We start from the raw sequence: 15,448 nt of genomic DNA, 5'->3' as shown, positions 1-15,448 counted from the left end.
TGAGCTTCAAGAGGTAGTCACCGGAAATGGTCTTCACTTCACAGGTGTGCCCTGTCAGGTTTAATAAGTGGGATTTCTTGCCTTATAAATGGGGTTGGGATCATCAGTTGCCTTGTGCAGAAGTCTGGTGGATACACAGGTGATAGTCCTACTGAGTAGACTGTTAGAATTTGTATTAAGGCAAGAAAAAAGCAGCTAAGTAAAGAAAAACGAGTGGCCATCATTACTTTAAGGAATGAATGTCAGTAAGTCCGAAAAATTGTGAAAACTTTGAAAGCGTCCTCAAGTGCAGTTGTAAAAACCATCAAGCGCTACAAAGAAACTGGCTCACATGAGGACAGCCCCAGGAAAGGAAGACCAAGAGTCACCTTTGCTTCTGAGGATAAGTTTATCCGAGTCATCAGCCTCAGAAATCGCAGGTTAACAGCAGCTCAGATTAGAGACCAGGTCAATGCCACACAGAGTTCTAGCAGCAGACACATCTCTACAACAACTGTTAAGAGGAGACGTTGTGCAGCAGGCCTTCATGGTAAAATAGCTGCTAGGAAACCACTGCTAAGGACAGGCAACAAGCAGAAGAGACTTGTTTGGGCTAAAGAACACAAGGAATGGACATTAGACCAGTGGAAATCTGTGCTTTGGTCTGATGAGTCCAAATTTGAGATCTTTGGTTCCAAACACCGTGTCTTTGTGCGATGCAGAAAAGGTGAACGAATGGACTCTACATGCCTGGTTCCCACCGTGAAGCATGGAGGAGGAGGTGTGATGGTGTGGGGGGCTTTGCTGGTGACACTGTTGGGGATTTATTCAAAATTGAAGGCATACTGAACCAGCATGGCTACCACAGCATCTTGCAGCGGCATGCTATTCCATCCGGTTTGCGTTTAGTTGGACCATCATTTATTTTTCAACAGGACAATGACCCCAAACACACCTCCAGGCTGTGTAAGGGCTATTTGACCAAGAAGGAGAGTGATGGGGGGCTACGCCAGATGACCTGGCCTCCACAGTCACCAGACCTGAACCCAATCGAGATGGTTTGGGGTGAGCTGGACCGCAGAGTGAAGGCAAAAGGGCCAACAAGTGCTAAGCATCTCAGGGAACTCCTTCAAGATTGTTGGAAGACCATTTCCGGTGACTACCTCTTGAAGCTCATCAAGAGAATGCCAAGAGTGTGCAAAGCAGTCATCAAAGCAAAAGGTGGCTACTTTGAAGAACCTAGAATATAAGACATATTTTCAGCTGTTTCACACTTTTTTGTTAAGTATATAATTCCACATGTGGTAATTCATGGTTTTGATGCCTTCAGTGTGAATGTACAATTTTCATAGTCATGAAAATACAGAAAAATCTTTAAATGAGAAGGTGTGTCCAAACTTTTGGTCTGTACTGTATATACAGCATCCCCGGGGGAAGGATACGGTGTAATCACCCTCTGACTGATCACATATATACAGCGTCCGCGGGGGAAGGATACTGTGTGATCACCCCTCTGACTGATCACATATATACAGCGTCTCCGGGGGAAGTATACGGTGTAATCACCCCTCTGACTAATCACATATATACATCGTCCCCGGGGGAAGGATACTGTGTAATCACCCCTCTGATCACATATATACATCGTCCCCGGGGGAAGGATACGGTGTGATCACCCTTCTGATCACATATATACAGAGTCCCCGGGGGAAGGATACGGTGTGATCACCCCTCTGATCACATATATACAGCGTCCCCGGGGGAAGGATACTGTGTGATCACCCCTCTGATCACATATATACAGCGTCCCCAGGGGAAGGATACTGTGTGATCACCCCTCTGACTGATCATATATATACATAGTCCCCGGGGGAAGGATACTGTGTGATCACCCCTCTGACTGATCATATATATACATAGTCCCCGGGGGAAGGATACGGTGTAATCACCCTCTGACTGATCACATATATACAGCGTCCCCGGGGGAAGGATACGGTGTAATCACCCTCTGACTGATGACATATATACATCGTCCCCGGGGGAAGGATACGGTGTAATCACCCCTCTGATTGATCAAATATATACATCGTCTCCGGGGGAAGGATACGGTGTAATCACCCTCTGACTGACCACATATACAGCGTCCCCGGGGAAAGGATACGGTGTAATCACCCTCTGACTGACCACATATACAGCTTCCCCGGGGGAAGGATACTGTGTGATCACCCCTCTGACTAATCACATATATACAGCGTCCCCGGGGGAAGGATACGGTGTAATCACCCCTCTGACTGATCACATATATACAGTGTCCCTGGGGGAAGGATACGGTGTAATCACCCCTCTGACTGACCACATATACAGCGTTCCCGGGGGAAGGATACGGTGTAATCACCCTCTGACTGACCACATATATACAGCGTCCGCGGGGGAAGGATACGGTGTAATCACCCCTCTGATCACATATATACAGCTTCCCTGGGGGAAGGATACGGTGTAATCACCCTCTGACTGACCACATATATACAGCGTCCGCGGGGGAAGGATACGGTGTAATCACCCCTCTGGTCACATATATACAGCTTCCCTGGGGGAAGGATACGGTGTAATCACCCTCTGACTGACCACATATATACAGCGTCCCCGGGGGAAGGATACGGTGTAATCACCCTCTGACTGACCACATATATACAGCGTCCGCGGGGGAAGGATACGGTGTAATCACCCCTCTGACTGATCACATATATACAGCGTCCCCGGGGGAAGGATACAGTGTAATCACCCCTCTGATCACATATATACAGCTTCCCCGGGGGAAGGATACGGTGTAATCACCCCTCTGACTGATCACATATATACAGCGTCCCCGGGGGAAGGATACGGTGTAATCACCTTTCTGACTGATCACATATATACAGCGTCCCCGGGGGAAGGATACGGTGTAATCACCCCTCTGACTGACCACATATACAGCTTCCCCGGGGGAAGGATACGGTGTAATCACCCCTCTGACTGATCACATATATACATCGTCTCCGGGGAAAGGATACGGTGTAATCACCCCTCTGACTGATCACATATATACATCGTCTCCGGATAAAGGATACGGTGTAATCACCCCTCTGACTGATCACATATATACATCGTCCCCGGGGGAAGGATACGGTGCAATCACCCTCTGACTGATCACATATATACAGCGTCCCCGGGGGAAGGATACGGTGTAATCACCCTCTGACTGATCACATATATACATCGTCTCCGGGGAAAGGATACGGTGTAATCACCCTCTGACTGATCACATATATACAGCGTCCCCGGGGGAAGGATACGGTGTAATCACCCTCTGACTGACCACATATATACAGCGTCCGCGGGGGAAGGATACGGTGTAATCACCCCTCTGATCACATATATACAGCTTCCCTGGGGGAAGGATACGGTGTAATCACCCTCTGACTGACCACATATATACAGCGTCCCCGGGGGAAGGATACGGTGTAATCACGCCTCTGATCACATATATACAGCTTCCCTGGGGGAAGGATACGGTGTAATCACCCTCTGACTGACCACATATATACAGCGTCCCCGGGGAAGGATACGGTGTAATCACCCTCTGACTGACCACATATATACAGCGTCCGCGGGGGAAGGATACGGTGTAATCACCCCTCTGACTGATCACATATATACAGCGTCCCCGGGGGAAGGATACGGTGTAATCACCCTCTGACTGATCACATATATACAGCGTCCCCGGGGGAAGGATACGGTGTAATCACCCTCTGACTGATCACATATATACAGCGTCCCCGGGGGAAGGATACGGTGTAATCACCCTCTGACTGACCACATATATACAGCGTCCGCGGGGGAAGGATACGGTGTAATCACCCCTCTGATCACATATATACAGCGTCCCCGGGGGAAGGATACGGTGTAATCACCCCTCTGACTGATCACATATATACAGCGTCCCCGGGGGAAGGATACGGTGTAATCACCACTCTGACTGATCACATATATACAGCGTCCCCGGGGGATGGATACGGTGTAATCACCCTCTGACTGACCACATATATACAGCGTCCGCGGGGGAAGGATACGGTGTAATCACCCCTCTGATCACATATATACAGCTTCCCTGGGGGAAGGATACGGTGTAATCACCCTCTGACTGACCACATATATACAGCGTCCCCCGGGGAAGGATACGGTGTAATCACCCCTCTGATCACATATATACAGCTTCCCTGGGGGAAGGATACGGTGTAATCACCCTCTGACTGACCACATATATACAGCGTCCCCGGGGGAAGGATACGGTGTAATCACCCTCTGACTGACCACATATATACAGCGTCCGCGGGGGAAGGATACGGTGTAATCACCCCTCTGACTGATCACATATATACAGCGTCCCCGGGGGAAGGATACAGTGTAATCACCCCTCTGATCACATATATACAGCTTCCCCGGGGGAAGGATACGGTGTAATCACCCCTCTGACTGATCACATATATACAGCGTCCCCGGGGGAAGGATACGGTGTAATCACCTTTCTGACTGATCACATATATACAGCGTCCCCGGGGGAAGGATACGGTGTAATCACCCTCTGACTGATCACATATATACATCGTCTCCGGGGGAAGGATACGGTGTAATCACCCCTCTGACTGATCACATATATACAGCGTCCCCGGGGGAAGGATACGGTGTAATCACCCCTCTGACTGATCACATATATACATCGTCTCCGGGGAAAGGATACGGTGTAATCACCCCTCTGACTGATCACATATATACATTGTCTCCGGATAAAGGATACGGTGTAATCACCCCTCTGACTGATCACATATATACATCGTCCCCGGGGGAAGGATACGGTGCAATCACCCCTCTGACTGATCACATATATACATCGTCCCCGGGGGAAGGATACGGTGTAATCACCCTCTGACTGATCACATATATACAGCGTCCCCGGGGGAAGGATACGGTGTAATCATCCTCTGACTGATCACATATATACAGCGTCCCCGGGGGAAGGATACGGTGTAATCACCCTCTGACTGACCACATATATACAGCGTCCACGGGGGAAGGATACGGTGTAATCACCCCTCTGATCACATATATACAGCGTCACCGGGGGAAGGATACGGTGTAATCACCCCTCTGACTGATCACATATATACAGCGTCCCCGGGGGAAGGATACGGTGTAATCACCACTCTGACTGATCACATATATACAGCGTTCCCGGGGGAGGGATACGGTGTAATCACCCTCTGACTGATCACATATATACAGCGTCCCCGGGGGAAGGATACGGTGTAATCACCCTCTGACTGATCACATATATACAGCGTCCCCGGGGGAAGGATACGGTGTAATCACCCTCTGACTGACCACATATATACAGCGTCCACGGGGGAAGGATACGGTGTAATCACCCCTCTGATCACATATATACAGCGTCCCCGGGGGAAGGATACGGTGTAATCACCCCTCTGACTGATCACATATATACAGCGTCCCCGGGGGAAGGATACGGTGTAATCACCCCTCTGACTGATCACATATATACATCGTCCCCGGGGGAAGAATACGGTGTAATCACCCCTCTGACTGATCACGTATATACATCGTCCCCGGGGGAAGGATACGGTGTAATCACCCCTCTGACTGATCACATATATACAGCGTCTCCGGGGGAAGGATACGGTGTAATCACCCCTCTGACTGATCACATATATACAGCGTCCGCGGGGGAAGGATACGGTGTAATCACCCTCTGACTGACCACATATACAGCGTCCCCGGGGGAAGGATACGGTGTAATCACCCTCTGATCACATATATACAGCGTCCCCGGGGGAAGGATACTGTGTAATCACCCTCTGACTGATCACATATATACATAGTCCCCGGGGGAAGGATACGGTGTAATCACCCCTCTGACTGATCACATAAATACAGCGTCCCCGGGGGAAGGATACGGTGTAATCACCCTCTGACTGATCACATAAATACAGCGTCCCCGGGGGAAGGATACCGTGTGATCACCCCTCTGATCACATATATACAGCGTCCCCGGGGGAAGGATACGGTGTAATCACCCCTCTGATCACATATATACATCGTCCCCGGGGGAAGGATACGGTGTAATCACCCCTCTGATCACATATATACAGCGTGCCCGGGGGAAGGATACGGTGTAATCACCCCTCTGACTGACTGATCACATATATACAGCGTCCCCGGGGGAAGGATACGGTGTAATCACCCCTCTGACTGATCTCATATATACAGCGTCCGCGGGGGAAGCATACGGTGTAATCACCCTCTGACTAATCACATATATACAGCGTCCGCGGGGGAAGGATACGGTGTAATCACCCTCTGACTGACCACATATACATCGTCCCCGGGGGAAGGATACGGTGTAATCATCCTCTGATCACATATATACAGCGTCCCCGGGGGAAGAATACTGTGTAATCACCCTCTGACTGATCACATATATACAGCGTCCGCGGGGGAAGGATACGGTGTAATCACCCCTCTGATCACATATATACAGCGTCCCCGGGGGAAGGATACGGTGTAATCACCCTCTGACTGATCACATATATACAGCGTGCCCGGGAGAAGGATACGGTGTAATCACCCTCTGACTGATCACATATATACAGCGTCCCCGGGGGAAGGATACCGTGTGATCATCCCTCTGACTGATCACATATATACAGCGTCCGCGGGGGAAGGATACGGTGTAATCACCCTCTGACTGTTCACATATATACAGCGTCCGCGGGGGAAGGATACGGTGTAATCACCCTCTGACTAATCACATATATACATCGTCTCCGGGGGAAGGATACGGTGTAATCACCCTCTGACTGATCACATATATACAGCGTCCCCGGGGGAAGGATACGGTGTAATCACCCTCTGACTGATCACATATATACAGCGTCCCCGGGGGAAGGATACGGTGTAATCACCCTCTGACTAATCACATATATACATCGTCTCCGGGGGAAGGATACGGTGTAATCACCCTCTGACTAATCACATATATACATCGTCTCCGGGGGAAGGATACGGTGTAATCACCCTCTGACTGATCACATATATACAGCGTCCCCGGGGGAAGGATACGGTGTAATCACCCTCTGACTGATCACATATATACAGCGTCCCCGGGGGAAGGATACGGTGTAATCACCCTCTGACTGATCACATATATACAGCGTCCCCGGGGGAAGGATACGGTGTAATCACCCTCTGACTGATCACATATATACAGCGTCCCCGGGGGAAGGATACGGTGTAATCACCCTCTGACTGATCACATATATACAGCGTCCCCGGGGGAAGGATACGGTGTAATCACCCTCTGACTGATCACATATATACAGCGTCCCCGGGGGAAGGATACGGTGTAATCACCCTCTGACTGATCACATATATACAGCGTCCCCGGGGGAAGGATACGGTGTAATCACCCTCTGACTGACCACATACTGTTGCTGCCGTCACTCCTCCCGTTCATGGGATTTTGTGCTTTATGATTGTTGTAATGGACAGAGAGAAATCTTATAAATTATTACATACAGTAGATAAGATGAATCCAGCGCTCGGCTCAAGATTCAATCAAGAATTGCCAATTATTCGATTCATTAGAAATCAACAATACAAAATTTTTTAAAAAAGAGTCCAGGTGTGTAGAGCATGACGCATTTCACTTCCCAGCTATGATGATCGTGCTCTGGGATGTGACACGTGGATCAATCTACAGACATGAACTTTTTTTTCTGTTTTTGTTCTGCTTATTTTTAATGAATGTAATAAGTGGCGTTTTTTATTCTGCCTGGGTCTGGGCGCAGCTTCTCTCCTTTCTTTGGTCCTGCGGCCTGCTCCATTCCTGCATCACTGGCTGATCGGAGTAGGAGGATGAGCTACAATTGCATTTCTCTTTCATCGAGTCTTACAATCTGCATGAAGTGATGGTGGGCACGGTGCGGGGCATGACGGAGCTGTGACAATCTGTAGTCACCCAGTTTACTGCTGCAGTCGTGTAACTTTGCCTGATGTCAGGATGTGCCATTATTTGGTGATGAGGGTTCGCGCTGACATCTTGTGACGCGTGTTCCTGTGACGCGTGTTCCATGTGACGCGTGTTCCATGTGACGCGTGTTCCATGTGACGCGTGTTCCATGTGACGCGTGTTCCATGTGACGCGTGTTCCTGTGACGCGTGTTCCTGTGGCGCGTGTGGCTGTGGCGCGTGTGGCTGTGGCGCGTGTTGCTGTGGCGCGTGTTGCTGTGGCGCGTGTTGCTGTGGCGCGTGTTGCTGTGGCGCGTGTTGCTGTTTCGCGTGTTGCTGTTTCGCGTGTTGCTGTTTCGCGTGTTGCTGTTTCGCGTGTTGCTGTTTCGCGTGTTGCTGTTTCGCGTGTGGCTGTTTCGCGTGTGGCTGTTTCGCGTGTGGCTGTTTCGCGTGTAGCTGTTTCGCGTGTGGCTGTGACGCGTGTTCCATGTGGCGCGTGTTCCTGTGACGCGTGTTCCTGTGACGCATGTTCCTGTGACGGTTTCCAGGGCGTTGTGGATGGAGGCTTGTGGGGCTCGCTCTCAGTCATCCTGTGGTTTAATGTGGGTAGTTGTTTTTCTGCTTTTATTGCTGTTATATTTTAATTTATTACATTTTCTTCTTTGTTCACTTAGTAAAACCTGTAATTCCCCAGTGCCGAGTGCCCAAATCTGTGCCTGTGGGGAAATCTGCTGTTCTGCATTGCCGAGAAAGTGAGGGATTCCCCAGTTCTGTTTATCGCTGGTACCGCAACAGTGACGCCCTTCCCGAAGAGTCTAGAAGCAGCCCCAAGTTCCTGAACTCGACCTTCACTGTGAATATGAGCAGCGGGACTCTGGTGAGTGGCAGTGCGACGTGGCAGCATGCTTATGGCAGTGTGACGTGGCAGCACGCTCGTGGCAGTGCGACGTGGCAGCATGCTTATGGCAGTGTGACGTGGCAGCACGCTCGTGGCAGTGTGACGTGGCAGCACGCTCGTGGCAGTGTGACGTGGCAGCACGCTTATGGCAGTGTGACGTGGCAGCACGCTCGTGGCAGTGTGACGTGGCAGCACGCTCGTGGCAGTGTGACGTGGCAGCACGCTCGTGGCAGTGTGACGTGGCAGCACGCTCGTGGCAGTGTGACGTGGCAGCACGCTCGTGGCAGTGTGACGTGGCAGCACGCTCGTGGCAGTGTGACGTGGCAGCACACTTAGCGTAGTGTGACGTGGCAGCACGCTTATGGCAGTGTGACGTGGCGGCACGCTCGTGGCAGTGTGACGTGGCGGCACGCTCGTGGCAGTGTGACGTGGCGGCACGCTCGTGGCAGTGTGACGTGGCAGCACGCTCGTGGCAGTGTGACGTGGCAGCACGCTCGTGGCAGTGTGACGTGGCAGCACGCTCGTGGCAGTGTGACGTGGCAGCACGCTCGTGGCACTGTGACGTGGCAGCACGCTCGTGGCAGTGTGACGTGGCAGCACGCTCGTGGCAGTGTGACGTGGCAGCACGCTCGTGGCAGTGTGACGTGGCAGCACGTTCGTGGCAGTGTGACGTGGCGGCACGCTCGTGGCAGTGTGACGTGGCGGCACGCTCGTGGCAGTGTGACCTCGGGCCCTATGACACAAGCTGACGCTCTTCTCCTTTCAGGTATTTGCTGCTGTGAATAAGAGAGACATGGGCCAGTATTACTGTATCGCCAGCAATGCCGCCGGGTCTGCCCGCTGTGACGCGCAGCTTCTGGAAGTTTGTAGGTTCCTGGCGTCTTGTGTAGTGCCCTGGTGTTGGCGCCGTGTCAGGTTGTGATGAGATGGGCGCTTCCGTGGCGGGTTCCTCCTTTGCGGTAATATCTGTCTTTTACCCTCAGATGACTTGAACATTGGTGGCATTGTTGGAGGCGTCCTGGTTGTGGTGTTGGTGCTCGTCCTCATTACTGTCGGCATGTGCTGTGCCTATCAGAAGGGTTACTTTGTACACAGCGGCAGGCCCAATGCTCCAAGGTAAGGCCCACCAGGTTTGACCACCCAGCCTGCCGCGCTCCGCCATCGGCCACTTCTCTGGAGTGGGGGCATTATGTATATTTTCATTTGGTGGATTTATAAAGTAGTTCCGGAGCGTTCAGAAGGCCGTGTATGTGGATGGCGTGCAGAGGCCCAGCTCATGGCGGCCCACCAGTGCTTTATTCTCAGGCATGAAAGAAGGATGGAAAACTAGAGGAGTAAGAGGAACATAGGAAACAATTTACATACAAGACGATGAAGTCAGGCATTGTAGGGTAGCGAGATGTAGACCTTCCAGAAAGCCACCGCTACTGCGGGCATCATGGCGGCATACCTGCATCAGCGAGGCCTCCGGAGGGTCCAGCACACATGGCCGTCACCACACATGGCCGTCACCACACATGGCCGTCACCACATCGTCTGCTTTTCTCAGGTCCTAGTGAGGCTCGTGCTCTGTAATGATAGGATTTCCCTTCACGTCTCCATTTTACTCACTCTTCCTCCTTTTATCCTGCAGTTTCATGAACTCTTCAAAAACAGACGGTATGAACTACCTGCGGACCAGTGAGGAGGTGACTGCGGCGCTCGCAGCGTTACTCTAGCCGGGGACCCTCCGCCGGGTGCCTTACATTTGGTGATGAATGAATGTAGGGTGCTGAACCTTTAAACACATTATCAAATACTCCCTCCATCGAGCGGTGCTTTTCTAACTACAGCGCCCCCTATCTGTCGAGATGTCGTGTTTCATGATCATATTCATCATAGTCCTGTATTTGGCTTCAGAAACCTCTAGTAATAATAATGGCATTATTCCAGGACTACCATTATATTGAATGCAGCAGATGAAAAAAAAAATTTAAATTATGGGGCAGCACAGTGGCTCAGTGGTTAGCAGCTCAGTGGTTAGTGGCTCAGTGGTTAGCAGCTCAGTTTTTAGTGGCTCAGTGGTTAGCAGCACAGTGGCTCAGTGGTTAGCAGCTCAGTGGTTAGCAGCACAGTGGCTCAGTGGTTAGCAGCACAGTGGCTCAGTGGTTAGCAGCACAGTGGCTCAGTGGTTAGCAGCACAGTGGCTCAGTGGTTAGCAGCTCAGTTTTTAGTGGCTCAGTGGTTAGCAGCACAGTGGCTCAGTGGTTAGCACTGTTGCTTTGTATCTCTGGGGTCCTACGTTTAAATTCCACCAAAAACTTACGTTGGTTTCCTCCCACACTGTAAAAACATACTGATAGGAAATTTAGCTTGTGAGCCCCAATGGGGACAGTTACGTCTGTAAATTGCCTAGCCATGATCCGCCCGGGACATAGAGGGGGTCATACAGGCTGTGTGCAGTCTCCTCTAGAGGGGTGCATTCCATATTTCAGCTTGTGAGCGCCCCCTGCTTGCAGCTGTGCGACTCTTCTTGTCTCTTTCTAAGTAAGGGATTTGAGCTCTGTATCAGAGGAACAAAGTTCGAAAACGCTGATCAGATGAGGAGAGCGGCTTCCATGGGGCAGCGCCTCAGTATGTGGTTATTGCAAGGAGGGCTGCCCTCCCAGAAGTTTCTAGCTGACGTCTTGAGCGCACACCACCTTCCCCCCACATCAGAGTCTTCTGTAAGCATTGCAGACCTTGCTGCTAATTGATAGAGGTTGTTACACTCAAGCCCCCTGACCCCAATGTCATGAGATTCAGGTATACAAGAAGCAGATCTGCTCAGATGTAGACGTGACCGATGAGCGCAGATCTGCTCAGATGTAGACGTGACCGATGGGCGCAGATCTGCTCAGATGTAGATGTGACCGATGGGCGCAGATCTGCTCAGATGTAGACGTGACCGATGGGCGCAGATCTGCTCAGATGTAGACGTGACCGATGAGCGCAGATCTGCTCAGATGTAGACGTGACCGATGAGCGCAGATCTGCTCAGATGTAGACGTGACCGATGAGCGCAGATCTTCTCAGATATAGACGTGACCGATGAGCGCAGATCTTCTCAGATGTAGACGTGACCGATGGGCGCAGATCTGCTCAGATGTAGACGTGACCGATGAGCGCAGATCTGCTCAGATGTAGACGTGACCGATGAGCGCAGATCTTCTCAGATGTAGACGTGACCGATGGGCGCAGATCTGCTCAGATGTAGACGTGACCGATGAGCACAGATCTGCTCAGATGTAGACGTGACCGATGGGCGCAGATCTGCTCAGATGTAGACGTGACCGATGGGCGCAGATTCAGCTTCTTGTCACTCGTCTGTCTGATCTGACTCCTGTTTTCTCTTTTCCTGCAGGGAGACTTCAGACACAAATCGTCCTTTGTCATCTGATATATTAGATGTATTTATGAAGACCTTGCACTGCAGAGTGTGAAGCCCCCCACGTAACGACCAATCTGCCAAAGTATAACTTGACAACATCCGCCGACTACCACGTCCAAGAACTTTAGGGCTGTGGCGTCAGATTGTGAGAGTGTTAGAGGGCCACGTCCAAGTCACAGTATGAATACACTGCCAAATCCTCCATCTTTTTATGGTCAACGCTGGAGACGTTTTCTATCAGCTTTTAATCTGGGATGAAGACAGTTTTTACTTTTTTTTATTATCCATAAGCACAGAAGTTTTAGCACTAAACAAACTGAATCAAAGGGTTAATTTCCGTTGTTTTAGTCGCAAAATGTGGTGAAGATTTCATTGCATTTTTCATGTTCAGGGTCCTCCATTGTCTGGGCACATTACTGATTCTTCTACAGTGAAACGACTGCAACACGAGAATGGCGCTGGTGTCATCCGCAGCTGTGGAGTATAGCCGAGCCCCCCGCCTCTGGGAGACCTCCACAGTCCTCTCCATGGGGTCACAGCTGGTTGTACATGTCAGTGTGCCGTGGACGATCTATTTCCAGGTCAGATATGACGCCAGCCGCTCCACATCATTGTAATAATATCACTCCAAGAACTTTTCTATTGTTTGTATGAAGCCGCTTTCTTCTTCTGCGCGCTCCTCACAAGTCTCTGCGTCCCGCCGAGCCCCAGGCTCTGCGTCCGGCCGAGCACCAGGCTCTGCGTCCGGCCGAGCACCAGGCTCTGCGTCCGGCCGAGCACCAGGCTCTGCGTCCGGCCGAGCACCAGGCTCTGCGTCCGGCCGAGCACCAGGCTCTGCGTCCGGCCGAGCACCAGGCTCTGCGTCCGGCCGAGCACCAGGCTCTGCGTCCGGCCGAGCACCAGGCTCTGCGTCCGGCCGAGCACCAGGCTCTGCGTCCCGCCGAGCACCAGGCTCTGCGTCCGGCCGAGCACCAGGCTCTGCGTCCCGCCGAGCACCAGGCTCTGCGTCCCGCCGAGCACCAGGCTCTGCGTCCGGCCGAGCACCAGGCTCTGCGTCCCGCCGAGCACCAGGCTCTGCAGGACTCTGCCTTGAATCAGACTTCTACTCTGTTTCTCTGGAGTCCCATAAACAATAAATGGAGCCGAGACCGAATATGTGCACCTCAACTATATTCAAGATGGGGCTCTGCAGAACCTGATACTCTGGCTACAGAGCCTTGTTCGTGAAATCTCTGGGGGTCCCAGCGATCAGTAAGTTATCACTATCCTATCTGTACAGTATAACTTTCAATTCTGGGAAAATCCCTTTAAACAATTCTATAAAGGATGGTCCAGGATGAAACAAATATGTCTGATTTCTTGTAGAATCAGCAACACTTGTCCACAATTGCGTTTGGTTTTGGGAGAAAGTAACCATATTGCCTATTGATGGGCAGAATATTACCGATCTAATATATCCGTGCCGATCTAATATATCCGTGCCGATCTAATATATCCGTGCCGATCTAATATATCCGTGCCGATCTAATATATCCGTGCCGATCCTGGCAGTTGGCATCTGTGTGGATCTGAAGAGATCTTTTATGTGTATGTATGTGACTAGTGCTGTGTAGGAAGGGGGATGACTGACAAAGTAGCTGGTGTACCTACTGAAATGAGCACAGTCGACATAGACAGTTAACTCCAAAATCTAAGCCAGTCTGTTTAACAGTCAGCCAGCCCCCTTTATACACAACACTGGTCGTATGCTGACATTTGTGAGCACCGACCAGGACCAGCACTGATATCTTCATAGCCAAGCGCTTTTCTTAAACTGGATGTCCACTACTTGGACAACCCCTTTTCAATTTCTGTTTGTTTCCTTCCAGTAAAATAAAAACACCAATACTCACTTCCAGTGCCAGCACAGTTCTAGCAGTGTCGGCATTGTCATGTCATACAATCACTGCAGCCAGTCAGTGCTGGCTTCACTCTCCCCTCCTAGTGCCAGCACAGTTCTAGCAGTGTCAGCATTGTCATGTCATACAATCACTGCAGCCAGTCAGTGCTGGCTTCACTCTCCCCTCCTAGTGCCAGCACAGTTCTAGCAGTGTCGGCATTGTCATGTCATACAATCACTGCAGCCAATCAGTGCTGGCTTCACTCTCCCCTCCTAGTGCCAGCACAGTTCTAGCAGTGTCGGCATTGTCATGTCATACAATCACTGCAGCCAATCAGTGCTGGCTTCACTCTCCCCTCCTAGTGCCAGCACAGTTCTAGCAGTGTCAGCATTGTCATGTCCTACAATCACTGCAGCTAGTCAGTGCTGACTTCACTCTCCCCTCCTAGTGCCAGCACAGTTCTAGCAGTGTCAGCATTGTCATGTCATACAATCACTGCAGCCAGTCAGTGCTGGCTTCACTCTCCCCTCCTAGTGCCAGCACAGTTCTAGCAGTGTCGGCATTGTCATGTCATACAATCACTGCAGCCAATCAGTGCTGGCTTCACTCTCCCCTCCTAGTGCCAGCACAGTTCTAGCAGTGTCGGCATTGTCATGTCATACAATCACTGCAGCCAATGAGTGCTGACTTCACTTTCCCCTCCTAGTGCCAGCACAGTTCTAGCAGTGTCAGCATTGTCATGTCATACAATCACTGCAGCCAATGAGTGCTGACTTTACTTTCCCCTCCTAGTGCCAGCACAGTTCTAGCAGTGTCAGCATTGTCATGTCATACAATCACTGCAGCCAATGAGTGCTGACTTCACTTTCCCCTCCTAGTGCCAGCACAGTTCTAGCAGTGTCAGCATTGTCATGTCATACAGTCACAGCAGCCAATGAGTGCTGACTTCACTCTCCCCTCCTAGTGCCAGCACAGTTCTAGCAGTGTCGGCATTGTCATGTCATACAATCACTGCAGCCAGTCAGTGCTGGCTTCACTCTCCCCTCCTAGTGCCAGCACAGTTCTAGCAGTGTCGGCATTGTCATGTCATACAATCACTGCAGCCAGTCAGTGCTGGCTTCACTCTCCCCTCCTAGTGCCAGCACAGTTCTAGCAGTGTCGGCATTGTCATGTCATACAATCACTGCAGCCAGTCAGCACTGGCTTCACTCTCCCCTCCTA

General features: G+C 51.1%; 1 protein-coding gene across 2 annotated transcripts in view; it reads left to right on the top strand.

Annotated features, from left to right (window-relative positions):
- The window catches only part of JAM3 (junctional adhesion molecule 3), a 132,128-nt gene extending 118,435 nt beyond the window's left edge, over positions 1 to 13,693 (top strand). For both annotated transcript variants that reach the window (XM_073657481.1, XM_073657482.1), the window contains 5 exons: positions 8,715 to 8,917; positions 9,705 to 9,804; positions 9,922 to 10,054; positions 10,572 to 10,626; positions 12,321 to 13,693. In XM_073657481.1, coding sequence (XP_073513582.1) covers positions 8,715 to 8,917; positions 9,705 to 9,804; positions 9,922 to 10,054; positions 10,572 to 10,626; positions 12,321 to 12,356 — 527 coding nt within the window. In that variant the 3' untranslated portion in view covers positions 12,357 to 13,693. The remainder of the gene's footprint in view (positions 1 to 8,714; positions 8,918 to 9,704; positions 9,805 to 9,921; positions 10,055 to 10,571; positions 10,627 to 12,320) is intronic.
- The last annotated feature ends 1,755 nt before the right edge of the window (positions 13,694 to 15,448 follow it).

The sequence above is a fragment of the Phyllobates terribilis genome, unplaced genomic scaffold (genome assembly GCF_046119375.1).
Source record: "Phyllobates terribilis strain yellow unplaced genomic scaffold, ASM4611937v1 Scaffold_12__6_contigs__length_324123572, whole genome shotgun sequence".
In the NCBI taxonomy this organism is placed as follows: domain Eukaryota; kingdom Metazoa; phylum Chordata; class Amphibia; order Anura; family Dendrobatidae; genus Phyllobates; species Phyllobates terribilis.
This window is presented reverse-complemented; position numbering and strand designations above follow the sequence as displayed.